The 25,958-nt window shown below is 43.4% G+C and overlaps 1 protein-coding gene across 3 annotated transcripts in view; it reads left to right on the top strand.

Moving 5' to 3' along the window:
* Positions 1 to 25,958, top strand: part of RAP1GDS1 (Rap1 GTPase-GDP dissociation stimulator 1) — a 159,474-nt gene that overhangs the window by 66,225 nt on the left and 67,291 nt on the right. For all 3 annotated transcript variants that reach the window (XM_073589746.1, XM_073589741.1, XM_073589754.1), the window contains exons 3-4: positions 15,988 to 16,110; positions 16,586 to 16,711. In XM_073589746.1, coding sequence (XP_073445847.1) covers positions 15,988 to 16,110; positions 16,586 to 16,711 — 249 coding nt within the window. The remainder of the gene's footprint in view (positions 1 to 15,987; positions 16,111 to 16,585; positions 16,712 to 25,958) is intronic.

Here is a 25,958-nt window from a genome sequence, read left to right as displayed (position 1 = left end):
TCAGTATCCACGCAACCACTGACTCCAATATCCGGTTCCTAGCACTCAGCTCTGGGGCGAGTTTAATCACAGCTCCACTCCCTGCTCGACTTCTCTCCTACTGGCATTTGCTAAGGAGACCCATCCTTGCTTCCAGGCATGACATTACTCCCTTTGAGGGAGGCAATGCCACTGTGGCAACCAGAATCAAGGGGTGCCACATTAGAATAATAAAACTTATTGTTCTTATCTTGCACGTCGGATCGGGGGCTTATCTACAGCATAATAGAATGTTGCAGATAAGCCCTGAAAGGCAGTGGCCGTATCTTATATCGGCCAAAAACGACTGACAGGTTCACTTTAAAAAGAACGCATGAAAAAAGGGACAAAAATGAAAAAAATAGAATTATCTATTTCCAGGACGTCCCTCTTTACAGCACAACCAGGAGGTAATCTTTCCTATCCTTGATAGGGACAGGAACACAGAAGAGGTTAAATAGCCCCTCCCCACAACTATCCACCAGTGTTTTTCCTATTCCTATAAGGCCCCTTCCACATATCAGTTTTTTGCCATCAGTCGCAATCCGTTGGTTTTTTTTTTTAAAAAAAAAAATGGATCCGGCGACTGATGCAGTTGGATCCGTTTTTTTCTCAGACTTGTATTAGCGACGGATGGCCTCACGTTTCGTCCATTGTTCGCCAGATCCGTCAGAAATTTTTTGTCCGGCGGCCGGACGTACAAAGCAACATTTTTTGTGTCCATTGAAAAATCAGACAGAGACGGATCCGTCGCTTTCCGTCGTTTGGTAGAATGAAAGCCTATGGGCGCAACGTCAGTTGTCATCCGTCAAATGACGGATGCCGGCGACGTATCCGTTTTTTTAACTGAGCATGCTCCTGACAGGTTAAAACACCAAAGAAAGAATAGATATATACACATAGTTCATAGAGTTCTACATAGCAGAATAGGTGAAAAATCAATTGTCAGCTTTTGTAAAATCATTACAGAACCCAACATGAAATGACACATGGTTTTCATAAACCATTTCATTTAGTTTTTTGTATGTATCTGACTAATAATTAGATTACTGTATGGGTGTAAAATTTGGGACATGTAGGTGTTAAATTAACGGGTTAATTCGTTGAAAAAAATTGCGTGGGCTCCCGCGGTATTTTCTCCACCAGAGAGGGAAAGCCAGTGAGTGAGGGCAGATATTAATAGCCTAGAGAAGGACCATTGTTCTTGGGGGCCCCCCCCTGGCTTTCCTGGCTAGAAAAATCTGCCCCCAACCACCCCAGAAAAGGGGCATCTATAAGATGCGCCTTTTCTGGCACTTAGAGTCTCTATTCCCGTGGCCTTTAGTGGTGGCTCATGGGTTAATAATAATGGGTTAATGTTACCTTGCTGTTGAAAGGTGACATTAAGCCGGGTTAATAATGGAGAGGTGTCAATAAGACACCTCTCCATTATTAACCCTAGAATAGTAAAGGGTTGAAAAACACACACGTTAATTAAAAAATCTTTTAATGAAATAATGGCACCAAAATTTTGACCAAATTTATTATTCTGCTAATCCAAAAAAGCCCTTGTTCTGTAAATAAAATAAAACAAACAAAAATATACATACCTCTCCGCCGTTCAGTCAGGTCCCCCCCGCTGCAATCCCATCACAAGGGGTTAACTAGTTTACAACTGGGTCCAGTGCTAATGTTACCGGCTCTGCTCTAAACCACTGCAGAATGAATTAATTCATCTCTGTGCAGGTGCTCCGGCTGACCGGAGATGAACTGATTAGCGTGGGAAAGTTTCTGAACTTTTAAAAAACTGTTCACCTCAGGTCAGCTGGGAACTCCGCGCAGCCTCACCGACTAACGCTGACATCATTGAGGCTGTGTGGAGTCCCCGGCTGACCTGAGGTGATCTGACAGTGTGGGAAAATGTTTAGAAACTTTCCCACGCTATTACCCCCATATGCCACCGCTACACGGCAGTGGGAAGAGAGTGGTTAAGTGCCAGAATTGACGCATCTTATAGATGCGCCATTTCTGGGGTGGCTGCGGGCTGGTATTTGTAGCTGGGGGGGGGGGTGAATATCCATGGCCCCTTCCTAGGCTATAAATATTAGCCTGCAACTGTCTGCATAGCCTTTCTGGCTACAAAATATAGGGAAACCCCACTTCTTTTTTTTTTTTTTTGGTCCCCCTATTCTAATAGCCAGTAAAGTCTATGCAGACAGCTGCGGGCTGATAGTCATAGCCTGGAAAGCCCCCCCCCCCCACACACCTGGCTGCAAATATTACTTTCCCCCTCTGGTGCAGATAATTGTGTGGGAGCCCACGCCATTTTACATATCTATGGATATATCTACATCCACCCAGTCCTTGGAAATCCATCAAAGACTCCTAAAAACAAAACAATATAAAAGCTGCTAGACTTGGAGGTGGTGGTACAGGTTCCACGGTCCCAACAATATCCGGGCCAGTATTCGAGTCTGTTCTCCATAAAGGCTTCAGGAGGAGAGTTTCGAACTAAAATTAATCTAAAACAACTGAATCAGTGGGTCCTATACAAGCCATTCAAGATGGAATCATTGAAATCAATCATACCCCTGATAAGGATGGATTTGGTGATTTGTACGTTAGGATGGCTAATAAAGAAAATTCAGACTCCAAGCTGTAAAAGATCAAAGATCTTCCTAGGGGTACTTCTGGACTAAGAAGAGCAATACTTCCAGTGCAAAAGCAGGAAATAGTCAGAAGGGTGATTTGGTTCATGCAGAAGAAAAAGCAGATTTCTATCAGCAAGGTATTGAGGATCTTGGGTCTCAGAACCTCCTGTATATCCAACATTCAGTGGAGCCAATTTCTACCAAATGTGGTCACGGACTTCCATAGGAACCAGGAGATTATCTTGAATTTATTCTGTCAATTATAGAAATTAGAAGGAACTTTCCTTCCTGTCCTTGGACGTAAAGGAAGCGGTCTTACAAGCTGGATTGTAAGCTTGCGAGCAGGGCACTCATTCCTCTTGGTATCTGTTATGATCTATGTGATTATTGTTATGCTGTAATGTCTATCGTCTGTACAAGTCCCCTCTGAAATGTAAAGTGCTGCGGAATATGTCGGCGCTATAGAAATAAAATTTATTATTATTATTACAATATGTGAGTATTACGGAAGATCAACTCAAATCTCTTCGTCCAATTTGCAGGGAAGAACAAGGGATGAAAAGTGTAAAAATCTATGCTTGCCAGGTTGATCAAGATGGCAATCGGCACAACGTACGTTACACAAGGACTATCTGCTCCAGAAACCATCAAGGCCCATTCCACAAGAGCAGTTTCATCTTCATGAGCAGAAAGATCAAGGGCCTCAGTAGATCAGATCTGCAGAGCAGCAACCTGATCAAACCTCCATACTTTTTGTAGACATTACAAGTTGGACGTTCTGTCAAACTAACTGACTGCCTTTGGGAGTAAAGTCATCCAAGCAGTTATTCCACCCTAAAGGAGTTATTTGGTATTTCTCCTGGTGGTGCTGTTTGGAGGGACATACTGGAAAGTAGGAATTGGTCCTACCGGTAATTTTATTTCCAGGAGTCCATCATGACACCCTTATATTCCCTCCCTTGGATTTCTTGTCTGCTATGTAAGGTAAACTTAAGTAGAGGAAAATTCAATAAATATATTGTTGCATCCATCTTGTGTGGTACTTGGGTAAAATCACTGGTGGATGGTTGTGGAGAGGGGTATTTAGCCTCTTCTGTGTTCTTGTCCCTATCAAAGATAGGGGACTACCTCTTGGTGGTGCTGTCATGATGGACTTCTGGAAATACTATTACTGGAAGGACTAATTCTTACTTTTTGTACCGAGACCTTAAGAAAAATTGCTGCATTTACAAATGTGGGAATATGGTCTTAGATAATCCTTCATTAATGGAGCGGTTGTCATGCATGCACATGGACATTTCATTTAGTATAAGTGGGATTGGCAGAGATGGCTGAGCACATCATAAAATCCTTTTTGTGAACTAACCCTTTAGGGTGAGTGCACACAGTGCAGATTCACCTGCGGATTTTTCCGCGTGGATTTGCAGGTATTTTCCTGCGGATTTGCCAGCAGTTTTTCCCTGCGGTTTGACACCTGGACAATGGAACAAGTGTCAAACCGCTGCGGAATCCGCAGAAAGAATTGACATGCTGCTGATTTAAAACTGCAGCAAATCCGCACGGAAAAATTTGCAGCATGTGCACTGCGGTTTTGAAAACCCATTGAATTGCATTGTACTGTACAAAGCCTGCGGATCTGCAGAGGCAAATCCGCTGCGGATCCGCAGTGAAATCCGCACCGTGCACATACCCTCACAATCCTGAGTTGTGGTTAGAAGGATGTTTGATTGCATCGGTAACCATGACATACAGAATGGCACTGCCAACGTTTGTAATCCCAATGTCACTTACTACTAAATATGCCGATACCTGCACATCTGTTGTAATAAGTCCCTGCATTACACAAAACACCAGAACTAAATCCATGTAGAGTAGCTATGATTACTCTACTTTTTCGTTCCATTGGTAGTAGTAGCAGATAACCTAACACTCTCCAGCCCTACTTAATCTCTTTATTTTAGTGAGGACACGTTATTTAATAAGCGTGAAAGATGCATTTGTTCATGTGTGTATCTGGATTTTATCATGGCAGATTACTGAAGGTAGAGCACTGTTCTTGTTACAATAGTTCACATTGTATCAGATCTTAATTTTGACTTCTTAGTTGATTTTTAATGTTCTGCTGAGTTAATATAAGATTAGCAGTAGAGATGAGCGAATATTTCAATGTTCGATTCGGATTGTCTGCCGCATTTGCAATATTCACCAATTAATTTGGTGAATATTCGCCAAATATTACCGAACACCATTCACATCAATGGGAGGCATAAACAAATGCATGCACAACGCTTTCGAGCACCCCCAAATGCTGCCAAAACACATTAAATGAGGGACAGACACCAGGACAGTTGCCTCAATTTACCCACGGTACAAATTGCAGCATGGAACTGCCGCAATCAGCCAGGCATGAGGTATCCGGGTCTGGGACAGCATTTAAAGCTTTCCAATGAACGTCACAGTTAAGGTACTGTCACACTTAGCGATGTACCAGCGATCCCGACCAGCGATATGACGCGGTCAGGATCGCTGGTACATCGCTAAGTGGTCGCTAGTGAGCTGCCACATAGGCAGATCTCACTAGCGACATCGCTGGGGACGGGGATCGCTACTTACCTGTCACACTAGGCGATCCTGCGTCCTCCCGCCCGGCTCCACGCGTCGCTCGTCCTCACAGCAGGAAGCGCCACAGGAAGCAGACGACGAGAAACAATCCTGAACGTTCTCGCGCGATCAGCGATAACCAGCGGGGGAGCGGGTCGCTGGTAAGTATCAGACACAGAGATATCGCTAGCAATATCGCTATAACGTCACAAGTTATAGCGATATTGCTAGCGATATCTCTTAGTCTGACATGCCCTTAAGACGATGTAGGTGAGGGATCGATGTAGGGCCCCTTTGCTGGGAGCACTCAGGTGGCACAAGTATCAGTTTTCTAGACTACTATTGTCAGAAAAATTTGAAGATAGTAACACGGGTAGTTGAGTACAAGTAAGTGGAGGCCTCACTGTTTCGGAGACCTACTGTTACAGGCAACACGCATGAAGGAGACCCAACCAGGAGTCTGAACATTTACAAAAATTAGAAGCAGACACCAACAAAGTGGCATCAATTGCTATAAAGTAGAATTAGTATAGCGGGGACCGACACCTCTTCCACTAGAGCCAACCCAGCAGATGGAGACTCTAACGGGCAAGGTGATGGAATCACTGTTCCATATTTCTCTGAAAGAATGGAAGGAGTGTAACTAGGTGGCCTACTCGGACAAGTGGCAGCAGGTGAAAACTGAGAACCAAGGAGGTGCAAAGAGGTGGAACCAGGTGCTGTTCCATGGCTGACCTACAGAATGTGGCAGCTGACCCACCTACAGCGGGTAAGCTGCTAAGGCCCAAATGAGGGATGAAAAATGCAGGCAGACACTGTAGGGATTCTGGGACCATGGGTACAGATGGGACCGGCTGAGGAACAGAAAAGCACTGGCAGGTGAGGTCTGGACCAGGTGTTAGACAGATCGGTGCTGGCCGGTGCGATCTGGACCGGCTGATGGACAGAAGAGCGCAGGTACGAGTAGGCGCGCACAGACTGGTAAGATCAGATGTGTACAGAGTAGACAAGCAGACAGACTGCCTGGGGAACTTGACAACTAGCATGCATGCAGGGTAAACTAACAGCGTAGCTCAGGCACCTCCACATTGGAGGAGAAGCCTTAAATAGAAGGTTTCGCCCAACTATAGGTTGGGAATACCTCAGATTGATGCGGACTGTCCCTTTAAGAGGGAGGGAGTCCACCCTCTAAGCATAGTTCCTGTTCCTACGACTGAACCTTGGCAGACACCAACACATAGGGGGTGAGATGAGGAGGTGGTGTGTGAGTGGGAGACACTGAATGTCCTGTCTGTTAGGGACGAGTAGATCCTACAAAGGGCCAAGTCTGTAATGTCAACGTATCAGAACATCTATAGTAAAAGGGAATGGTCCATTGTGACAAATGCCAGGTCCAGGAGAAGGAGGAGGACAAACTCGTGTTGCTTTCATTTGGCAGTTAGTAGGCCGTTGGTGACTTTAATCAGAGCAGTTTCAGTGGAATGGTGTGGTCTGAAGTCAGATTGTATGCGGTCAAAGAGGGAGCAAGAGGAGAAGTGGGAGGACAGTTCAAAATGGACATGTTGTTCCAGTAGTTTGGCATAGAGAAATGATATTGGGCAATAGACACAGAGGATGGGTCAAGGGTGGGCTTTTTGAGGATGAGTGTGATCTGGGTATGATTTAGTCAGGATGGAAGACACCACTTGTTAGTGACAGGTTGAAAAGGTGGGATATGCTTGTGATGAAGACTGTGGTAAAGTTTGGAATGAGGTGGGACATTATTGTCACATTCACAGGTGGTGAGGCAAAGTATTCAGGTGAGGGAACTGGTGGACGCAGGAAAGAATTGAAAGTACTGAATAGCTTTTTAGAGTTGTGATATGAGGAATGAGAAGTCGGTTTGTTTTGCTGCAGTCAGAATTTGCGCAGCATTTTTACAACTTCTGTTACTGGACAGACAACTCTGTTCCCTTTCTTTGGGGGCCGTACAACAGTACGCTTTGTAGATGAGGGCCAGAAAGAACATGTGCTCCAGTAGATGGCAAGCGCTGCATCAAGTGGCCTCTGCTCCTCTTCCTCCACCTTAACGTCACACACAGTACAGTCCTCCGTGGTGGCACCCCAATTAACCTTTTTTTCCCCCCCACATCACAACTCTTCAAGCACCCAACTGACTGTGAGGAACCACAGATGGGCCATTCTGCAGAGCTGTTAACACATTCTATTCAATGGGTATCAGAGGTCTTCTCTAAACATTCACAGAGTCAAGAGGAGGATATCATCTGCACTGATGGCCACATTTTTTCTGACTTAGATTTATGGCTGGACGAAGTTTTGTCCGAGCATAAACTAAACCCTCTTCAACAGACGTTAACTTCAACAATTACAGGTGCTTATTTACAATGATGGTACAACCATCTTGAGGAAATGGGGGGTAGATATAGATTGCATGAGCCTTTTGGGTACATTTGAGTTTAGGGAATTATGTTCATAGAAGTATAGCATAAGCTGTTTATATATAAAAAGGACTTTGATTAGGGAACGTGATAGGCCGCCCTAAACACATGTTTTAAGGAGCACCTAAAAATGTCTAAGTTGTGGTTATACTCCTAGTTTCATGGGGGACAAAAGGTAAGAGGTGAGTCATCTAGGTAGGAGATTGAAGTGAACCAGACAAAGTCCAGATCAGGGGTGTTTCCGTCTTTGTGTGTCTCAGAGTTTGAAAGTTGTGCGAGGCCACGAGAATTGGCTAGAGATAGAAGCTGGGATGCAGTTGGGGAGGTGGAGCTGTTGAAGTCTCCCAGGATAAGGTTTGTCAATTCTGAGGACATGAAGTGTGGATGCAACGCATAAAAGTGGGCAAATATATGACTTCTACTCTGAAGGAGAGGGGATGGAATACCCTGATGGTGTGAATCTCAAAAGAAGAATAGCATCCAATCGGCCTGCATTTATTTATTGGGTTACAAACAGGATTGTTGTTGGCAGCGAGTAATGTAGGGTTATCTTGGAGTTAGCAGTGAACGTACATTGTGATATGCGCATATTCCATGTGTTGTAATTTGGATGTGGATAAGCCGTACCCTCACTATTACTTTTCTGAGAACTAATTATTGTGCGGCCTCCTTCGGAGGGTTTGTAGCCCAATCGTGTCATTGTCTGGACGATGGAGGCCAGCTGAGAGCTATTTGCTACTAAGATCACAGCGCTTGTTTCTGTATGACTTATTGCCTGTGATCTCTGTGATTATTGCAAGGCCACTCCAATCAGTTGGCCACAGAAATGCAGACTTTCTGCCTTATGGATACAGACGGTTTCCAAAAGCTGATGGCCGTTTCAGTTCCCCCAATACCAGTTGCCCTGGCACCATTACTTGTCTAAGAAAGATGTGCCTGCGGTACAGCAACATGTCGCAGACCACATCACCGTTACCTGAAAAATTCTTTGTCTGCCAGAGTGCATTTAAACAATGACACCTGGACGAGCGAGCATAGACAGTGGAATTACACCTAGATGACTGGGCGACTCTGGTAGCTGCAGGGAGAGTCGTGTAAGGGTCTGCTCCACAAGTTTTGCAATCCCCAAGGCTTGCAGGGCTCTTGGGGATGGAACAATAAACCACTATACACCATAAGATGGATAACTAAGGCTGGTTTCACACTAGTGTATAGGAGGGCTGCGGACTTCCTCCGTGAAGCTCCGCCCACGGCCACACCTCCTCCGGCCAGCTCTGCCTACGTCTGCATGTGGCGTACGTACCCTATCTTTAGCATTAGGTACGCAGGACGTGCCGATGTATGTGGATGCCTCCAAATGCTTTTTGACGGTGCGGTGAACACACCAAAATGCAACTCACTGCGTTCGGCGCAGGTCGCCGTACCGTCAAAGCGACGCATGCGGAGGCTACTCACCCTGTAGCCAGGGTAGGTTGTGTGTGATAACTGTGCAAACCTGGTGGCGGCCCTACACAGGGCCAACCTTACACAAGTGCCTTTTATGGCTCGCATCCTCAACCTGATGGTACAGCAATTCCTACACCACTGTCCCAGCATGGGTGCGCGGCTGTAGAAAACACTGTCGTTGTGTGTTCACTTTCACCATTCCACTTAAGTGGGTATAGAAATCTTTCAAACTACTGGTTAACAGATTGATATGCGAAGTGACCACACTGCGGAGTTCAACTCTGCACATGTTGCAGCGACTGTGGCAGTAGCGCCGTGACCTGGTGCAGTATGACATTTTGCATAGCCTGGCACATCGCAGTACAAACGTGGTGCTATTCACACTTGCGTCACTGCCGCTACCCTGATATTAACTTCAGCTTCACAAGTATGTCAGCCAATCATTGAACTCTGCGGCTCTGCCCGTGTAGATAGATCACCCCTCTCGGAGCCCCTGATCTCACCGATTGGCTGCCATTCTGGCCTTACCGCTATCAAATACCAGGAGCAGTGACGCAGACTCAGCGGTGGACCTGGGGAAGGCGAGTAAGACAAATTTTTGTTTTTTATTACAAACGGCATCTGGGGGCCAGAATTAGCTGAAAGGTACAATCCCTTTGTTAGCCATCCATGACTACTGCTTATAAGTCACTTGACCTCTCTCTAAGACCAGTTTTATATGTTCTTCATTCACTGAGTACTGACCAAGTCACGAGTCTTGTAAGCCAAACTTAAGAGACTCGTATATAACAATGATATTGTTGACTCAGTCCGTGAATGATGGATGTGTGAATCTGACCCAAGGAGAACATGGTCTGTAATGGCTCCTTGCAATGTTCTTCCTCATACAATAACCCCTTAAGCAATGATTTATCTATACATCATATTACATTAAGATGCTGAGCTCCATCCATATACGGTAGATATCAGCTATATAGCCTACATCTGTGTGTGACAGTAGTGGCCAGTGATGGCTCCTATAGCTACTGTTTGAATGCCATGTCTTTAAAGATTTAAAATGGATGTGTGTCCAGATCTTACAGTACAATTTGCGTACATTATTAATTAGATCTTTCAGCCTTGAAAAATATGATGTACTTAAAAATCCATGTCTGAATTTCTGTTCAATCCTTATTAAAAGTTTACCTGATTAATATTACAAGCTGGACTCCTAAAATAATCATTTGTATCTTATGAGTAGACAGCCATTCTAGTTTGAATTTTCAAAGTACACCAGCCTTGCCAAGTCTAAAGGCCCCGTCTCACTAAGCAATCTCGGTAGCGAGATCGCTGCTGAGTCACAACTTTTGTGACGCAACAGCGATCTCACCAGCGAGATCGCTGTGTGTGACAGCGATCAGCGAGCGGCCCCCCTGCCGGTATCGCTGATCGCTGCAAGAAATCTCTGGACATTTCTTTGGTCGCTGGTCTCCCGCTGGCCAGCACGCATCGCTGTGTGTGACAGCGGGAGACCAGCGATCAGGTGTAAAAAATAATAAAAAAAATAAAAAATATAGTTATTCTCAGCTTCCGACGTCCCGTTCAGCCATCCCGCCTCTCTCCACGCTCCGGTCCCAGTGATCCTTTGCACGAATGACCGCGAGACTTTGTTATCCCGCGAGACCGTGACATCTCGCGGTCATTCATGCAAAGGATCACTGGGACCGGAGCGTGGAGAGAGGCCGGAAGACTGCGCGGGACATCGGATGGTGAGAATAACTATATTTTTTATTTTGATTCTATTTTTTACAGGATGGCCAGCGATGCCGGGCGCTCGGCATCGCTGTGCTGATCGCTGGTGAAGCTGTCTGTGTGACAGCTCACCAGCGATCACATAGCGACTTACTAGCGATCCTGACACCTTGGTGTCGGGATCGCTGGTAAGTCGCTTAGTGAGACGGGGCCTTAAGACCTTGATTTTGTAATGTAAACCATTTGTATTGTGAAATCTGTTGACAGATGTCATTTCAATATTTTTCTTATTTTCACATTCTTCTTGGATAGATCCTTTTTATTTGGAATCCCTTGAAAACTGTTGGAAAATGATCATAAAGCTTCATTTTTCTTATTCAAAATTTGTAAAATATAACCTCAGTTGAACCCTTAAATGTGCCTGGGTTTCAAAAATGAATTATTTTAATCATGGCTGTATCATCTTTTGGATCAAAAAAATGAAGTTTGTTAATGGATTTTTAATTTTTCCCTAATATATTGACTTTGTGCAAATGAGGGATTGTATGGGGAGGCAGAGGACTAGCTGTTCTTTACAGATGAAGATTTGATCATCTCTTGCCCTTAGTTGGCCCTTGCACAATTAATATGTACATTTGAACAAAATTTGTAAGCAGCTTGTGTATTACATGATTCCATTCCAGTTTATGGATAGAAATTGGGTTGACTTTAAAAAATACACACTTTAGTATTTCTCTGTGAAATTTAATTGTGCTAGTGATTTCAGCTGTCTTTGTGACTTTACTGGTGCAGACAAAGCACTGAAATAGAAGAGTTCTATAATTTAAGGGCCACTTTTGTAAAACTGGAAAACCCCTTTAATTTACATGACCATCCAATTCCCTGAATTTTGTGCCAGCTCAATGGAAAACGTAAAAAAGTTTAAAAAAAATTTTGATTTGCGTTAAGAAAGCGCAAAAAGATACATTACAGCAAGCTATATGAATTATGTATGTACAGTATGTGCAAGCTTGGATTGGCCCACAAGGGAACAGGTGAATTCCCCGATGGGCCCCAGTGCAGGAGTAACCTCCCAACATGTACAGTCATGGCCAAAAGTTTAGAGAATGACACAAATATTAATTTTTACAAAGTCTTCATTTTTTCTAATGGCAATTTGCATATACTCCAGAATGTTATAAAGAGTGATCAGCTTAACAGCAATTACTTGCAAAGTCAATATTTGCCTAGAAAATGAACTTTATCCCCCAAAACACATTTCAACATCATTGCAGCCCTGCCTTAAAAGGACCAGCTAACATCGTTTCAGTGATTGCTACATTAACACAGGTGTGGGTGTTGATGAGGACAGGGCTGGAGATCAATCTGTCATGATTAAGTAAGAATGACACCACTGGACACTTTATAAGGAGGCTGGTGCTTGGCATCATTGTTTCTCTTCTGTTAACCATGGTTATCTCTAAAGAAACACGTGCAGTCATCATTGCACTGCACAAAAATGGCCTAACAGGGAAGAGTATCGCAGCTAGAAAGATTGCACCTCAGTCAACAATCTATCGCATCATCAAGAACTTCAAGGAGAGAGGTTCCCTTGTTGCCAAAAAGGCTCCAGGTCGCCCAAGAAAGACCAGCAAGCGCCAGGACCGTCTCTTAAAAGTGTTTCAGCTGCGGGATCGGGCTACCAGCAGTGCAGAGCTTGCTCAGGAATGGCAGCAGGCAGGTGTGAGTGCATCTGCACGCTCTGTGAGGCGGAGACTCTTGGAGCAAGTCCTGGTCTCAAGGAGGGCAGCAAAGAAGCCACTTCTCTCCAGAAAAAAACATCATGGACAGACTGATATTCTGCAAGAGGTACAGGGAGTGGACTGCTGACGACTGGGGTAAAGTCATTTTCTCTGAGGAATCCCCTTTTCGATTGTTTGGGACATCTGGAAAACCGCTTATTCGGAGAAGACCAGGTGAGAGCTACCACCAGTCTTGTCTCATGCCAACTGTCAAGCATCCTGAAACCATTCATGTGTGGGGTTGCTTCTCCGCAAAGGGAATGGGCTCTCTCTCAGTCTTGCCTAAAAACACAGCCATGAATAAAGAATGGTACCAGAATGTCCTCCAAGAGCAACTTCTCCCAACCGTCCAAGAGCAGTTTGGCGATCAACAATGCCTTTTTCAACATGATGGAGCACCTTGCCATAAAGCAAAGGTGATAACTAAATGGCTCAGGGAGCAAAACATAGAGATTTTGGGACCATGGCCTGGAAACTCCCCAGATCTTAATCCCATTGAGAACTTGTGGTCAATCATCAAGAGACGGGTGGACAAACAAAAACCTTCAAATTCAGTCAAAATAAAAGCATTGATTTTGCAAGAATGGACTGCTATCAGTCAGGATTTGATCCAGAAGTTGATTGAGAGCCTGCCAGGGAGAATTGCTGAGGTCCTGAAGAAGAAGGGTCAACACTGCAAATATTGACTTGCTGCATTAACTCATTCTAACTGTCAATATAACCTTTTGTTACTCATAATATGATTGCAATTATATTTCTGTATGTGATAAAAACATCTGACAAACACACATAAAAACCAGAGGCCAGCAGATCATGTGAAAATATAATATTTGTGTCATTCTCTAAACTTTTGGCCATGACTGTAGTTGGTACCATGCATTTTAATTCACTTTGTACAGACAACAGCATCATCTCATTAATTCGTTCCTTGATCAAACTACCTAGTTTATCATTCTATAGAAGTTGAGGTAAATTTGTGAAAGCAGGTGATGTAATATTCGCATTTAGCTGAACAGAGGCGCCGCATAGTCAATAATATCTGCCACCCCAGTCTGTTGCTGTGTTTGTGTGATTATTATAATTACACTTGTTTTGTTATACACATGTTTATTTCCATTGTGTGTATTGGAACAACACACAATAGGGAAAAAAAGCAAATTTGACACAAAACCCCAAATAGGGCCAGACAAAATTGTTGCCACTTTCAGGCTGTGGAGTCTGTGTCCATATTGGTGAAGTCGATATAAAATGGACCAACTCCTAAAATATGTAATAATTTGGATACAGTAGTTCAGTGCTGTCCCTGATCTATGAATCTGGGCTTTTAGTTGAGATGAATCTGTGCTGCATTTCATGTACATGCTCAGTAGTGACCTGTGCTGTGGAGTCAGTCGGGAGTCAGTGAAATTGAGGGATTGAGGTTTGGCTTTCCAACTTACCGGCACCCTCAACTTTAATATTCGGTTGCACACCTTTTGGAATAAATAACTGCAGTCAATCAATTCCCATAATGATTAACAAGCTTCTTTGCACATCATATTTGAAGAGTGTTTTTTCCCAACATCAATTTTAAGAGCTCTTCACAGGTTTTCTAAGGGATTTTGATCCAAACTCATTGCTGTCCACTTCAGAATTCTCCAGCGCTTTGTTTCCATCCATTTCTAGGTGATTCTTGAATTATGTTTGGGCTTATTGCCCTGCTGAAAAAACCCATGACATAAGATGTAAACACAGGTTCTGACACTGGGAACTACTTGAAATTTAATCTTCAGATTTCATGATGCCTTGCACACAGTCAAGGCACCCGGTGGCAGCAAGACAACCCCCTTCCTCTTCCGTATTTGACTGCATGTACTGTGTTCTTTTCTTTGTAGGCCTCATTCTGTTTTCTGTAAACATTAGACTGATGTGTTTTACTAGAAAGCTCTATCTTGGTCTCATCTGTCCACAGGACACTTTCCCAGAAGTATTTTGTCTTGCATACATTTTGCCTTACTGCAGTCTAGCTTTTTTGTGTCTGTGTCAGCAGTGGGGTCCTCCTGGGTCTCCTGCCATAGCATTTCATTCAGATGTCAACGGATAGTTTGCGCTGACACTGATGCTCTCTGAGCCTGCAGGACAGCTTGAATTTCTTTGGAATTTGATTGAGTCTGCTTATCCACCATCCAGACTATCCTGCGTTGCGACCTTCATCAGTTTGTCGCTACTTTCCAGGAAGATTAACTACAGTGCCATGGGTTGTAAACATCTTGATAATGTTGCGCACCCTGGACAAATGAACATCAAGATCTCTGGAGAGGGACCTGTAACTTTGAGATTATTGATATTGTCCAACAATTTCTCAAGTCCTCACAGTTCTCTTCTCTTTGAGTCAACTTGTCCCCTTTTTATCAGATTTCAAGTGTTATGTTTACATTGCTTACACCTGTTACTTGCTGCAAGTGAGTTTGAACGAGCATCATGTGCTTGAAAGTTGTTTACCCACATTTTTTTTGTTTTTCAATAAACACAAAGAAAATAAGCTTGTATATAACAAAACATGTGTAATTGCAACAATTTTCTGGGAAAAGTACTTCATTTTCTGAAACAATTTCTAGGCTGTCAACACATTTGGCCATGACTGTATATATAAGAGGATCACGTCCCAGATGTACTTGATGGGAGACAAGTCCAGAGATGCTGTATGCCATGGTAGAACGTTTAGGCAGTGCAGGCTGCTCACAGTTGCACAAGCAATATATGACGAAGGGTTTTTGAGTTGAAAAAAATGGTTCCATGACAATTGTGTACAAGATAATTGTGTACGGACAATTGTGTACAGAAAATTGTGTACAGGCCAATTGTGTCCAAGGACAATTGTGTACAAGGACAATTGTGTACAGGGCAATCGCCTTGTACACAATTGCCTTGTACACAATTGTCATTGTACACAATTGGCCTGTACACAATTGTCTGTACACAATAGTCCGTACACAATTATCTTGTACACAATTGTCCTGTCACCGAAAAAAATGACTCCTGGAACACTTTGAACACATCGAGATGTTTTTGAAAATGTTTTCCAATTTTTTTCATAATTTGCATATCGTTAACATGTCTATTGACCGTTTGATTTCCATAATTCTGCAATTCTTTCTTGCTCTTGAAGTATGTTGATGTGTGTTTGCGTGTATGTATGTATGTATGTGTGCAAGCGGTCTTTAAATCCATCTTAAGGAGCTGCTCCTGTATTGGTATAATGACAAGACAAGTGCTGTCAGCATGGCGCCTAGTCTGTATGAAGAGTTGTATTAATCTAGTAGAATATTGATTTTTTTTTTTTTTTTTTTTTTTTAATTTCAGATGTACAGAGCAGTGAAAAAATCCTTCAGAGCGGGATTCTTCAAGTCTTTGCCACTCTTTTGAATTCACAATCTTCATGCACAGCAAAAATAGCTCACATCATAGCCGAAATAGCAAAAAATGGTGAGGTTTTCCAAGAGAACTTTAACTGCTGGAACAGCTTCAGTTTTTCACCTCATTTGTCAGTATGTTTTAATTTATTTTCATTTAATTTTCGTATGTAGAGAGAGTTATTTCAGTTTACCTTTAGTTTGTGACACAGACATTTTATTCATCCACCAAACGCTTGTATTTTTCCATATTTTGTCTTGGCCGGAGCCTCAGTCACATTGTAATCTATTTGAGTTTTTTACTTAAGGCCATTTTTATTGTTGCTGTACTTAATCTAGCTATACAGCTTGATTTATATCCTAATTCAATGAGGGACTGAATCATTTACATTAAAATTTAAAGAACCCTCCGCCATTAAATAGTCATTGATTTCTTCCTCTTCTGTGGCACTGTTAGAAATTGCCCGCATAAATCACCTTTAAAGTTTCTAACCTGTTAATTCTTGTTAATGTAATTTATAAATGGGCATCGCGTATTTAATTTTCAGAACAATTGCGCATCCCATGTGTGGACGCAGGACTGATTCCACCTTTGGTGCAGCTCTTAAATTGCAAAGATCAGGAAATCTTGCTACAAACTGGTCGTGCCCTTGGAAACATTTGTTACGATAGTCGTAAGTACATCATGTTTGATTTCTGTAATAATTATTTGTCTCAGTTTTATATGTACTAAGCCCAAATTCAGTTCAAGTGAGCTAGAGACCCAGTGAGAATCCCATCAAAATGTTAATGGGTTTCCCACTGAATACTTCACTGTGCAAGGGTGATAAAATGTATTATCATGGGGGGGTTCAGAAATTGGGCGGTGGTACACATACTCAGCCACTGCTCCATTCCCTTATATAGGGTTTACAGAACTGTTTTTACTGGCAGTATTTTAATGGAAAACCTTTTCATGGGATCTGCAGAGATATATGTATAATTGGAGAATAATCAAGAATGGACTGTTCTACTTTACAATTGTTGTGGAGCCCTCATTCAATGTTAAAGAGAGTCAATAAAATAGGCTGCATGAGGGGAATTTTATCAAGACTGGTATTTCATGCTAAAAACCCCACTGGCACAAGATTTGCTTAATTTATTAAGAGATCCACCTCCATCTGTGGTCTACTTTTACACTAGAAAATTGAACTACGAGCTGGAATAGTTTTCTAAACAAACATTTTTGAAAATTTGTAGGGAGGTGATTGGCAACACATTTACAAAAAAGTCGGGCGGTGCTGACTGGTGTAGCGATAATAATACACTCTGTGATGTTTGGCTAATTAAAGGGAATCTGTCACTAGAGTTGAGGGAATTTGTTCGGGTTCCCTCTTATTCGGCAATCTATAGCGCCTACTGAGTAAGCTGCAGAAGGAACCTTGCTTCCTGGATTGCGCTGGCTAATCAGCGCCGTAGCTGCATTTGTCAGTCACAGCAAATGTATGGAGAGCCCAACACACAGGCTCTCCATGCATGTGATGTGACTGACACAGCCACGACATATGCAGCTGCGGTCATCTGATCAGCCGGCGCAATCCAGGAAGCAAGGTTCCTTCTGCAGCTTACTCAGTAGGCGCTATAGATTGCCGAATAAGAGGGAACCCGAACAAATTCGCTCAACTCTACCTGTCACTAGGTTTTCCCAATATAACATAGGACCAGCTCCTTTAAGGCCTCTTGTATGAATGTCTTTAATTCCCTAAACAAGACACAAAAAGAAAATTTTGTTATACTTGCAGTCAACGCGGTCCGATCCTAAGGGCCTCTTCGATCTTGATCGCCATCCTCCTTCTTTGCTTCATGTGGATGATGCGTCTCAGCAGGGCAGAGAGAAGTGCGGCTGCGCAGGAGCACATTGGGGGGGTTACTGTGTGGATGACGTAGGATGCGTCATCGATATAAAGCAGTGAAAGAGGACAGTGTTCTTAAGAAGAGAGGAGGTGCCGGATCAAGATCAGAGATGCCCATCGGATTAGACCACATCTTCTGTGAGTGTACTAAAAGCTCTTTTTGGTGCCTTGCATAGGGAATTGGGGACATTCATACGGCTTATTAGAATGCTGTAAAAGGGGCCGTACAGGATCTGGCCGTACTATATATTGGGAAAACCTGGTGACAGGTTCCCTTTAAATGGGATATTAAAGGGCTTGTCCACCACTTGGATATATCCCTTTCTAAATAATACATTCCCCAATGTAAAATAAAAATGTTACCTCCCGTACTGGCACTTATCCTATGGTTCGTGTGGCATTGGCTGCAGTGCTCACGTGGCATAACAAGCCGCTGATGCTAGTGGGCTGCTGTCCTCATACTTCCTTGAGATGTCCGAGGCTTGTTAGATGGAAGTGTGAGCATAGCCGCTTATCGTCTGCCGATTGACTGCGATGTTCACATAGCATAACAATGTCAGAGGAGATCCGGTGAGGGAGTTGACTATATGCGCCTTTTACTTTACATTGGGGAATATAGTATTTAACAACCACTTTGCGGAGAAGATTTTCTTCTGGTCCAGTTTGGCTAACTTCGTAGTGTCTATCAGGTAGTGGGTACCAACATAAGCAGTAAGTGGTGCACATGGCTTGGACATATTAACCCACTCTGTTATCTTCATGTCTTGTTTCTACGTGCATGAGTGTTGGTGACCAGTGCATGTGATCTAATCAGTTTGCTTCCACATGTATTCTCTGCGTATTTCTACTTCTAGCAGCTGCATTTCTGCTGATGAACCTCCTCCATTCCCTTGCATGGACATGGGCTGCACCGCATCTAATCTCTCTTCTTCCCACTGAGACCAGTATGTTAATTCACATAGCTGGATGTTCATCAGTCTCTTAGCTACAAAGCTGAAACAATACTTTTCTGACGTAAATGTGCCACTTTACCCGGCAGGGCGCAGTTCAGCTTTTGTGAGTGTTTCACGTGTTGATACAGAGCTAAGAGGCAGGTGCACAATTCCACTGCGATGCCAGGCGCTGTGACTATTTTCCTCTGCCTTTTCCTTTCCAGGGCACACCTCGCCGTAACTTCTGTCTCCTGCAAATTTGTCTGCGCACCACTCTTGTCTGTGATTTAGGTGATGGTTGCTAAATAATTCAGCCACAGGCTTTAGCTTTTAGCAGCACTTTAAACGCTTTCAGATACGGCGCTGAGAATTCTTTTACCTAGGGTACTCATGTAAATGAATGGAGATGATATTTTGACATATTGACTTTTTTAGTTATTTTTGTCAGATGTGGTCTCTTATTGAATTGCCGGTAAGCAGTGTAGCAGTAATTTTGGATAATATCCAATTTTTTTATGGTACTTTTTTGCCTCAAAAATACTCTTGTGTCTAAAAAAGTGTGAATATGAAAACATATTTATTAAAGGGGTTGCCTCAATTCATTGTCTTCAGGAGTGCAGTCCTCTGGCGAAGCGGCTTTCTGCTTTTAGAGGGCAGTGCACTCTTGAATATTGACAGTTTATACCTGTGGCATCATGGCACAAGCTATGCACTTGCCCAGGTCTGCTAGCAGCGTCATCATGGGAGAAGTGCAGAGGGACTGGGGCTGGTCAGATCCAGTGATGTCACCAGCTTCAGAGCATTGAGCCTGCCAACGGTGCGCTCTCCTTACCTAGGTAACCAGCCACTCCAAGAATGAAAGGTAGTCGGTAACCTAGACAACAAGCTGTACACTACAAAACTAAAAATCCCTTCATAATTGAGAACAGAAAAGATTTTTTTAACAAAAAGTAAATTGCAAAGTTGCTTGTTTTTTCAATCACTTAGCAATTTTAACCAAATAAGAATTTGAAGCAATACGTTTAATATTAAATTAACTTTAGACAGCTTAGAGAGAATAAATGCTACAAATTTAGTAAATAAAGCACATTTTCAGCCACGTTCCATTTTATATGAACCCTACCCACTTCGTAAATCGGCCACAATTCAGTATATTCATCGGTAAACTAGGCAAAGGCTTAGAAATCTTAGCGACAGATGATGTGGCTACTATGGGGCCCTTAGAGGGGGCAAACAGGGTGGTTGGAAATTGCCCCAAGGGGCATCAAGAGGCTCTCATGTTCTGGGTGGCAAAATCAGCATCGAAATGAGAGGTCCTCTTTGATTTCCTCTTTAGATGCCAGTTTCTAGTGTTGTAGCTTTCTTCCAAAAAGTGATGATGCCTTTCGTTCACATTGTTGTGCTGATATATTTTTCACGGCCTGATACACTTTAAATGTTCCACATAAATCGACTAGTAAAAATAGCAGATCCACTATACATGTTCCCTCATGTGCCAACTATGGCTGTTATAGAGGAAGAACTATTAGGGTACGTGCACACGCTGCGGATTGGGGTGCGGATTTGGCCGCGCGGATTTTGTAAAATCCGCAGGTAAATCTGCAGGTCAAAAGACCTGCGGATTGGCCTGCGGTTCTGCCCTGCAGTTTTTCATCTCCATTATGGAGGAGATGGCAAACCGCAGCGGAATCCGCAGAAAGAATTGACATGTCAATTCGCGGAAAAATCCACACCAACTGCACAGCGTTTTTTTATTTCCATAGGGAATAATGGTACTGTACACCGCAGCAATAACTGCTGCGGACCCGCAGCGGCCAAATCCGCTGCGGAAACGCAGCAGAATCCGCAGCGTGTGCACAGAGCCTTAGGAACTCCCAGCCCAGAGTGTACAGTATATGATAAATCTATAGCTTTCCACTTCCGAAACAGATTATATTAAAAGGTCATGGGCCCTGTAAGCCTGGTGTTCTTTACTGATTATTGAGCTGTTCATTTTTCTATATAAAATAAGTTCCATCAGATACTTTGTCTTGTACCCATATTGTTTCATAGACTCATTGATCTTTAGGCACCTGTCACTTTGTACTGACTTCTGGAATTATCTCAGAAGAACATCCATTTTTTGATACTTGAGCCTAAGCTTTACTTTGACAGCATCTGTAGTAGCTTGATATATTCACAATGTAAAAGAGATAAAAATAAAAAAAAATAAGCCACATAACAAACTTTAAGGCTGTGTGCACACGTTGCATTTTTTTTTTTCATTTTCGCGGCGTTTTTCTGCTGCGGAATCGCCGCGAAAACGCATCCCATGCAATCCTATGGGATTCCGTAATGCTGTGCTAATGCTGCGGATTTTTCTGCTGCGGAATCGCATAGCGGAAAAATACGCAACATGCTTATTCTTTTTGCAAAAATCGCGGCGATTCCGCACCCATAGGATTGCATTGAAACGCTCACTTTATGCATGTGGCTATGCCCAACTTGTGTAAAGTGAGCGCTCCATGTGCGGATGGTACCTAGGGTCTGGAGGAGAGGAGACTGTCCTCCATGCCCTGGGTACCATACCCCTGTAAAAAATAGAATAAAAATAAAAAATAGAGACATAATCACCCTCCGGTGGCCCCTGAAGTCCTTCCCGCCTCTCCCCACGCTCTCGGCATCTTCCTGTCCCAGTAATGCTTGCGCGAATGACCGCTGATGACGTCACGCTCTCATTACTCCCATTATTGGGACCGGAAGATGCCGGGAGCGCCGCAGAGCAGATCAGGGGCCATCGGAAGGTGAGAATAACAATATTTTTAAGTTTTTTTTTGTTATTTTTAACATCCTATCTGCATAGGCAGCATCAATAGTAAAAAAGTTGGTCACACTAGCTTGACCAACCTGTCAGTCACATTTCCAAGCGATGCTTGAAATCACTTGAAATGCACAAGCATTCTGCAAGCGAAAAACGCTTGTTTTTCGCGGCAAAATCGCATACGAATTTGCATGCATATTTCCACGGCAATTCCGAACATGTGCACATAGCCTAAATGGTATATAACTATTTCACAAGGCATAGCCACAGCTTCTATGGTTGTGGATATCTGACTTCAATTTTCCCAGTTTGGGTTACTTTAGTTAAATCACAAAAATCCAGTTACTTAATTAAATGTAATGCTTTTAAAGTCTCAAAACCCTGCAATTGCTATTCCCATTCAGTAGGTAAAATTAAGATTTTTGTTACTCACAGTAAAACTGTTTCTCAATAGTCTTCATTGGGGACACAGAGAACCATGGGATATTCTTCTGCCACCTGGAGCTGACACTATTATTACAGTCTAAATGAAAAATTTGCTCCTCCCCAGCAAGACTATACCTTGCCTGCTAGCACCAGGCTCCCTCTGTTAAGTGAAAAAGCAGTAGGGGAAGCAAAAAAACCCCCAAAAAAACCATTAAAGCATAAGAACATAAATGCATGCCAAACTGGGCAGCTAAGGGTTGGTGCTATGGTCCTCATTGAAGACTATCGAGTAACAGATTTTTTGGTGAGTATCAAAGATCTAAACTTCTCGGTCGCTTCATTGTGGGACACAGAGAGCCATGGGACTTCCTAAAGCTTTCCCTGGGGTGGGAAAATAATATACTGTTACCACCAAATTCTTCACTCTTTCTCAGCCTGAAGTCTGATCAACTGTCGCTTACAAAATCTTCCTGCCAAGACTTGCATCCAAAGATGTAACGGTGTGGAACCTGTAAAACTTGAAGAAGGTATGTACCAATGGCCAAGTAGCTGCTTTACAGACTTGCAGGACCAATGCCTGGTGGCGAACTACCCAGGATGCCTCTGCCGCCAGCATAGAGTATACCTTAACCCTAAAAGGAGGCGCCCTGGCCTTTACCTTATAGGTCTGAATGATGTCCATTCTAGTCCATTCAGCAATAGTTGCTTTAGAAGTGTACCTGCTGATAAATAGCACCGTACAGCCCTAACAACATCTAATTTGTACAGTGCCTTCTCGATAGGGTGAGAAGGGGCAGGTCAAAAGGAAGGCAAGAAAATGTCCTTGTTAAAGTGGAAAGCCGAAACCAACTTTGGGGTAGGAAGGACTGAAGAGGTTTAAACACCATCTTATCTTGCAGGTTAAGGTAAGGAGCTTGTCAAGAAAGAGCTGCAAACTTCGATACTCTCCTAATAGAGATAAGGGCTATAAGGAAAGCTGCTTTATAAGCAAGATGAAGCACAGAAATCTGAAGGGCTCAAATGATGGAGACGAAAGAGCCTCAAAAACTAGATTAAGGTCCCATGGATCAAGGGGAGGCCGATAGGGTGGTCTAGCGTGTGCTACCCCTGAAGAAACATCTCTTTGAAATAAAACAGCTAAGGCGGACACCTGTCACTTGAGAGAACCAAGTGCCAACCATGACTCTAACCCCAACTGTAAGAAGGAGAGCAGTACAGTTAGAGAGAAAAGGACATTAGAAAAATTCCTGAAGGCTCACACCAGTGAAAGTAGGTCTTCCAAGTTCGGTGATGAATGTGCGGCGATGAGGACTTCCTTGCCCTGATCATGGTTTGGATGACTAATTCTGACAAATCCTTCAGGATTGTTCCAGGGAATCCAGAACAGTTTGAAAAGCTCTAGATTTTTGGTAAAGGAAGGTGCCTTGTCCAAAATATCGTACAGGTAGGGGACCACCCTGGTCTGGCGTAAAGCTATAACTGGGGCCAGAACCTTTGTAAGCACTCTGGGCTATGATACAAGCTCTCAGTGCAAGTCTTTCTGAGCCAGAACAAGTGGCCTCACTGATTAGTTGCCTTCGGCTCGCTCTGTGAAATGCTGGTGCAGCCGGCAGGTCACAAACTGCAGGAGACGGACTGGACAACGGAGAAAACAGATGAAAACGACAGAAGGTGAGTATCAGACAGGGGGCAGGAGATTTGGATTTTAAGCACCACTCCAGTGGTGAAATTGAAAAAACAAACGCTGGAGCGGTACTTTAAAGGATCTTGATCGCTGAGTCTGACCTGATGGCCAGAATGCTCCGGTTCTGGAAACGTGGTCTATGCCTTGGTAGTGTGTCCTGCATGTGAAGACTTCCGGGGCATAGATCGCGCTGGAAAATGCGGCGCATGCGCAGTAACGATTATATGCTTCGCCCACAGCTGGGCAAACCATACTGCGCAGGCGCCGGTGGCCTTAACAATGCGCAAGCGCGGAAACCAACGTTATCTGTGCTATTCACAGATGAAGATTACGTGCAGCAAGCCGAGGGGGGGGGAGAAGGCGACTAAGCCACGCCCATCGGACCGGACCGCAGCGATTTGCATACATCCCCAACAAGATAAAAAAGGTATTTATGCCTCAAAGGTGCTGGGTCGGGGTCGTCAAAAGCTCTATTAGAATCCTTATGGGACGCGCAATTGGGTGATATTGTTACATGATATCAATAAATATGGGTGACAGATTCCCTTTAACTGTCTCTAACTGTCTTGTCATCTTCTCCAGCTGCTCCCGTTTCCATGACAACTCCCTTGTTTACTCTCTCAGCTGACTTCTTACTGACTCACTAACCCCACCTGCTTGCCAGAATTTATAAGGAAGCTCCCCTTTCTGACCTGCAGCAGGAATTGTCATGTAACCTGTGTTACCTGGCATGGGGACCCCCCTCCTGCCTCCAGGCATGACATCACCTCTTAGAGGGAGGCAATGTCACTATGGCAACCAGACTCTGGGGTGCCACATTTGTATGCGCACCACCACTCCATACCCCAAAGAAGTTACAGAAATAATCAAGCGCTCTCACTGAGGACTCGCCTGCTAGTGATTGCAAGGGTCCCAAGCAATGTATCATTTATTACCCATATAGTGAAATGGTAATAAAGGTTCTTTTAGGGGAAATCTCCACTTTATGCTCTTTAAATTTGGGATTTTACAACACACATAATCAAATACCATATTGTACAAAAAAAAAAATATAAAAAGGCAACTGCTTCCCAATTAACAAAGTTCAGATTTATTGTCATACAACTTAGCTAGCTGAGAATTAGGCTGGAAACGATTTCTTCTGAGTTCTCCATAAACATGCACATTATTCTTGGCCAAGACATCATGTACTTTTAGTGGGGAAAGGGGAGTAAGTTGCTGCAAGACTTCATTGATAGCGGCTTATATCCATTGAGATTTTTTTTAAACTCTGACTACCCGATCCTTATCCTCCCTGACATTATATGTTGGGGTAGAGTGAGGAAGCCGCCGTACATATTAGGCTGTGTGCACACGCTGCGGATTTTGCTGCGGTTCCGCAGCGGTTTTGGCCGCTGCGGATCCGCAGCAGTTTCTGCTGCGGTGTACAGTACCATGATTCCCTATGGGAATCAAAAACCACGGTGCGGAATTTTCCGTGCGGATTATCTGCGGTTTTCAATCCGCAGAAAGAATTGACATGTCAATTCTTTCTGCGGATTCTCCTGCGGTTTGCCATCTCCATTTGAGGAGATGAAAAACCGCAGAGCAATCCGCAGGTAAAACCGCAGGTCTTTTGTCCTGCGGTTTCACCTGCGGATTTTACAAAATCCGCGCCGATGAATCCGCACCTAATCCGCAGCGTGTGCACACAGCCTTAGATGGTCAGCAGGTTTGGTGGACTTTATTATGCATGGAGTCCTTTTATTTGTTGTTGCCTGTTATACCCGCTAGACTATAGTTTGACTCTTTAGTTTCGTAAGGCGATGGCAACATTTCTAATACCAAGCGTAGCTTAAAGTGGCAGACGTGATTTTTAAACAGTGCTGTGGATGCTATATAAGAAAACTCAAAAGTGTAGAGGGTAAAGAAAAGAAAGATACAAAGAATACATAGAATAACAGCATAAAACATAGTAAGTAAAGCTACTGTAGATGTATTGGTGGTGACACAATTACTAATGAGAAGTGCATAAATTAGATAAACTGCTGCCAAAATCTACTAAAAGAAGCCTGGAACATGGAGGTATTCCAGAAATAAGTCAGGCTTACATATGCCAAAATTCACATTAATTAAAAGGAGAAGGAGTATTTTAAGTTGCTATGATCTGCATTAAATTAAGCACAATGTCACACACACTGCATAGTA

The sequence above is a fragment of the Dendrobates tinctorius genome, unplaced genomic scaffold (assembly GCF_039654945.1).
Source record: "Dendrobates tinctorius isolate UK_male_01 unplaced genomic scaffold, ASM3965494v1 ptg000011l, whole genome shotgun sequence".
NCBI classification, from domain to species: domain Eukaryota; kingdom Metazoa; phylum Chordata; class Amphibia; order Anura; family Dendrobatidae; genus Dendrobates; species Dendrobates tinctorius.
This window is presented reverse-complemented; position numbering and strand designations above follow the sequence as displayed.